The 5,000-nt window shown below is 50.4% G+C and overlaps 2 protein-coding genes across 2 annotated transcripts in view; both read left to right on the top strand.

Annotated features, from left to right (window-relative positions):
- Positions 1-3,442, top strand: part of pex19 (peroxisomal biogenesis factor 19) — an 8,890-nt gene extending 5,448 nt beyond the window's left edge. The window contains exons 3-8 of the mRNA XM_086204668.1: positions 205-367; positions 442-527; positions 618-791; positions 868-1,032; positions 1,194-1,238; positions 2,108-3,442. Of these exons, the coding sequence (XP_086060794.1) occupies positions 205-367; positions 442-527; positions 618-791; positions 868-1,032; positions 1,194-1,238; positions 2,108-2,194 (720 nt within the window). The 3' untranslated portion in view covers positions 2,195-3,442. The remainder of the gene's footprint in view (positions 1-204; positions 368-441; positions 528-617; positions 792-867; positions 1,033-1,193; positions 1,239-2,107) is intronic.
- A 557-nt stretch (positions 3,443-3,999) lies between these two features.
- The window catches only part of copa (COPI coat complex subunit alpha), a 13,763-nt gene continuing 12,762 nt past the window's right edge, over positions 4,000-5,000 (top strand). The window contains exons 1-3 of the mRNA XM_086204627.1: positions 4,000-4,255; positions 4,592-4,705; positions 4,783-4,856. Coding sequence (XP_086060753.1) covers positions 4,216-4,255; positions 4,592-4,705; positions 4,783-4,856 — 228 coding nt within the window. The 5' untranslated portion in view covers positions 4,000-4,215. The remainder of the gene's footprint in view (positions 4,256-4,591; positions 4,706-4,782; positions 4,857-5,000) is intronic.

Below are 5,000 nucleotides of genomic sequence, written 5' to 3'. Positions count from 1 at the left end.
CAGGTGCCGGGTCGCTGAAGGAAGGTAACGAGCCTCCCATGCAGCCGGGTAAAAAGATGTATGCTGCCCCGAGCAGTGGGGGCAGGGCAATGAGTAGGAAACCTTGGTAGGGGAAATTGACAATGTACAATTGGGGGGAACGCCAGAGTAAGAGGAGGGGAAAAGTCTCTCACCACTTCTCATGCTTTCTGTCTGCCTTTACAGCCCCCCCTACTGGAGGACTGCAAGCTCTTTGAGACTCTCTTTGAGGGGGACATGGCTACTCAAGCCAGGGAGGAATGGGAGAAAGCCCTGACTGAGTTGGCCCAGGAGGAGCCAGATCTGCTCCAGCACTTCCAGAAACTCTCTGAGGCTGCTGGCAAAGTTGGTAAGATCACTCTTGAAAATGTGCGCTTTCCGCACCCCTGCAGGTGTCCTGATGGTAGCCTACCTGTGTTACAGGTACCGACACCGCCTCCCAGCAAGAGTTCACCTTCTGTCTGAAAGAAACGCTACGTGGCCTGGCCAAAAATGCAGACAACTTGCAGGTAAATGAGATGAGTATCAGATCAAGGTTTGAAATCTAAGTACACTTTGAGTGATGACCGCGAGAAGCCACTGGTGTTGGTCCCCTTCAGTCTTCAGGGCTTGCTGGCGATGACCTTGTTAAAGCTCTAGAAGGCTTGGGATTGGATGAGAGTGGTGAAAGTGGCGGTCAGGAAGGAAACATCCTACCCATAATGCAATCCATCATGCAGAATCTCCTCTCCAAGGAGGTGCTCTATCCATCACTCAAAGAGATCACCACGAAGGTTTGTGTCTGTTGGAGGTACCATCATCTCCACTCTACTGTCTGGTGGGGGGCATGACTCTGACTCCTGCTTCCAGTACCCAGAGTGGTTAGACGCCAACAAGCCAAGCCTGAGCCCCGAGGACTACCAGCGCTATGAGCAGCAGGCCAAAATCATGGGGGAAATCTGTCAGCAGTTTGAGAAGGAGGACGAGGGGGACAAAGACAGCATGTTTGAGAGCATCATGGAGCTGATGCAGAAGGTGAATATGCCACGTGACAAGTCCGCTGATGTCAGGAGCACCAAGCTAACAACAGCCATCGGCTCCTTCTTCCTGCCTGACAGACTGAATTGAGGGTTAAAAATAATGGTGTCCTTGTTCGGAGTGAAACTCATTTGATGCCACATTGCTTTGACTTGCAGCTGCAAGATCTCGGCCAGCCACCCAAAGAGCTAGCAGGAGACGCGGTAAGTTTCACTCTGTCTCACATGGAGCAGCACTTGATTCAGTGTGTGTGTGTGTGTGTGTGTGTGTGTGTGTGTGTGTGTGTGTAATTTTGAACTAGAAAAAACACACTAAAAACGTAAATGTTTCACGTCCATTTCAGTATTCCTGAGGTCGTGTGTGAGTCCAGGACTCTTGTCTTCCCTGTTTTCATTCATTAGCAGGTCTGGCTCCTCCATTGCTATTGGTTACGTCTCTGCGTGCCTCCACGCTGTTCTTGGCTTGTCAATCCACCCCAGTTGGTGACCAGGATTTCCCTGGGATGCCCTGAAGGAGTTCCTTCACACTTGGCCCAAATGTCCAGTGGGTCGGGAGAATGACCTGATAACATTTTGGGGGTCAAGGGCCCAGGTCACTGTCACGTCACATAAATGTGGCGTCCCTGGGAAGTCCTGAGGGATGTCTCCAAAATGGTGCCCTGGGACTCAAAGATGACCTGAAAACATTTTGGGGGTCAGAGGTCATGGATGCATAGCTTTGCGATGTGGTGTTTCGAGAAGAATTTGTCGCAGACACTCATCTTTTCCAAATTGTACATTTTGGAAAAGATGAGTGTCTGCGACAAATTCTTCTCGAAACACAAACAAAAACCGTCCCCAGAAATCCTGCTCCGAGAGCCCGGACCCATGTGGAGCCTGCACTCACGTCATTTGAGGACTGTGGGTTAAATGACCAGATCAGTACGCGCGTTTGCAAACGTTTAAATACCTCATTTTCCTCACATTGTCAGACGATTATCTTGCTAACTGGTTTCACAGACTTGAATGGCCCAGTGCTCCCAGTGAGCACAGTTGTTTTTCCACCCTCCTCAGCGTCTCTTCTTCCCCTCCAGCCTCCAGGCTTTAACTTCGACATGGACTCCCTCAATCTCCCAGGAGGTCCTGGAGCCGGGGCGGCGGAGCAGTGCTCCGTCATGTGATGAGGTCATGACTTGGTCCATCAGAGTCGGCGGAGTCAGGGTCACTCTGAGTGCATCAGACGTGGCGGGAGTGATAGGAAGAGTGTGATTCGGCGGTCCTCCCTCAAGTGTGTGTGACCAGCAGGAACAATCTGAGGGCAGAGGACCCACAAACACACACACACACACACACACACACAAGCCCACTCTTGCGTACTGAACACACATCTGAGGACACCTCTGCATTTGTCTCGACGGTCCACTGATTAGGTTTTAATTGCATTCCTTCCAAATGAAACTGGTCCCCACTGCCGTTTTTACGCCGCCGTTCAGCTTCTCAGTTCGATCTGAAGGCACTTCACTCGCCTCGCGGGTGCCTTTGGAAAGTCTTAAGTTATTTTTTTAGGTCTCATCATGATGTGATGATTCTGATTGCTTCCAGGCAAACACTTGGTTTTAAAGTCTGCAACATTGTGACAGCTCACACCTTGCAGTTAATCCATCAGGACTCACCTGCCACTGCACAGGATCGAACTTAACAAGTTAACGAGTAAAGAAACTGAGAAAAAGTAGCCCGCATTTGTTCATTATTTAAAGAATTAACTCCTCTATGAGTATAGTTTTCCCGTTCCTCCAACATTCATCCCGCTGCCAGTGACTCATGGAAGCGAGGGATGGATCCTGGATGCCTTTGCTTTGGTTACAGTGGCCATGATGGCGTGGCGTTGCCCTGCCAGCTTCCCTTCAGGCACAGAGGGATGTTTCTTTTGGTACACTCAGGTGGAGTGGGTTCCTACCTGCCATGTACTTGCTGTGTATCATCTGCCCCTCCACGCAATGATATCATGGCTCTTTCAGGAAAGTGAGTGTTGGCAGCTGATTGTTGCAGTAAACAACAGTCGTATCAGAGACGGGTGGAGCTGCGCGCTGGTCATTGTGAGGAGGACATCAGCAGCTGGCGTGAGCATTTCTGGGGTTTGTTTCCACCAGCAGTCCCTATTTTACCTCTGACTATAGAGACGGGTCTCGAAATCCCACAGCAAACAGACCGGCCGTCAGCTGAGGGTTTGATAGCGGGGTGGGGGTGAAAGGGCTCGGTCAGCCGTGCGCTGACAGGAGATCTGATTTCCATGGAACAGGCTGCTGAGGAGCGTTCACGGGTGGGGGTGCAAACTGCTTCACTCTCAGGGCCAGCACACGCGTGCCCGGTAGAGCAGACCTGATCACATAACCTGTTTGACACCTTTTTGTTTTGTTGTACTTTGCAAATACGGTGAATAAAATAATAATGTAAAGAAATGAGTGTGTGCCACATTATTACCCCTGCTGTGAGGTCATTTCTTCTCCTGCCAGCAAGAACATGGAAAAACTGAAGCCTGTTTTCACAAAGCGTGGGGCGAAAAGAAGGGCCAGAAAGAACCCACTAAATAATGTTGGAGCAGATTGGTCATAGCGCCACCTAGTGGCAGCAGGTGACGTCATCGAGAAGGCCTTGTTTATTCTTTTTAAATTTTGATGTAGTCCCAACTGGGTCAGATAGAACCGTTCCAGATTTGATCAGAAGCAAGATCTTGGTTTAGTGTCGCCGTGCAGACTGAGTTTAGGCTCCACGCCACGGCAGAGTAAAGAACCGCATCCAACAAGTTTGTCCTTGAAATCAGAGAGGACGTTCCACATCAGAACTTGAAACTGGAACCCGTGAATCTCTGTGTGTGTGTGTGTGTGTGAGTGAGAGAGAGAGAGAGAGAGATTGACAGGCCTGTCGGGCTCCGACCGGCTGGAGGAGACCTCCCCTCTCAGTGCAGTTCTATATGCAGGATTTCTACCTGCCGCCGCCGTGGAGCTTTCTGCGTCACGACGTTTGACTGTACAACTTTATTGTTCAAAGCCGGAAGACAGAAGGAGATACGTGTCAGTCAACGCTCTCAGCTAAACGGGCGACGGCCGCCTGGCGCGACTTGTCCGGGATATTTGATTAATTTCGCTGTATTCGTGTGGAATCGAGGCTGGGATTGAAGCGGAAGCCTGCACATCTTCTGACCATGTTGACCAAATTCGAAACCAAGTCGGCCCGTGTCAAAGGTACGGCCAGGGGCAGTTAGCATAGAAGCTAAAATGAGCTAGGCTGCTGCCCGGTGAAGTCGTTGAGTTTCCTCGAATCCAACTCGGTTTCTGCACTGGAAGTACTCGACTGCTGTGTACTACATAGTGATACTCCAATGGTAACATTGTGTACTCCATGTTTCGATCAAGGGGAGTGACTGTGAATGAATTCGTGTTCGTGTCCTCGTCTCTCAGGCTACCAGTCGACACACCCGGCTGTCGTTCACTCGACGGCTTGTTCTGTTCTCTTGGTGTCAAACAGGGAAAAAAGATCCCATCGTTTTCAGCTGCAGAATCAATTGTTCTACATTTCAGGCCTCAGCTTCCACCCGAAGAGGCCTTGGGTGCTTGCAAGTTTGCACAACGGCGTCATCCAGCTGTGGGACTACCGGATGTGCACACTGATCGACAAGTTTGACGAGCACGATGGTAGGACAGATGTGACCGCTCAGCCTCCACTCTGTGTTTCCTTCAACAAATGTACCAGGATGCTTCCTCTGTCACAGGTCCTGTCAGAGGGATTGACTTCCACAAGCAGCAGCCGCTGTTTGTCTCCGGGGGAGACGATTATAAAATCAAGGTAATGCGCCCAGGGGTGGAGGGCGTGGACGCCACTTCTGTAAGATTATCCTCAAATACGCCATCGATCTGAAGCCATTTTACAGATTTGTGGTGCACACGTGTTCATTTGGTAGTGAGTGAAATGCAAAGGCAGACCAAGATG

This window comes from Aulostomus chinensis, chromosome 5, assembly GCF_037954235.1.
Source record: "Aulostomus chinensis isolate RoL2024-O1b breed Wild chromosome 5, RoL_Achi_v1.0, whole genome shotgun sequence".
NCBI lineage: Eukaryota > Metazoa > Chordata > Actinopteri > Syngnathiformes > Aulostomidae > Aulostomus > Aulostomus chinensis.
Note: the sequence above shows the minus strand (reverse complement) of the source record. Positions and strands in the feature narration are given on the sequence as shown.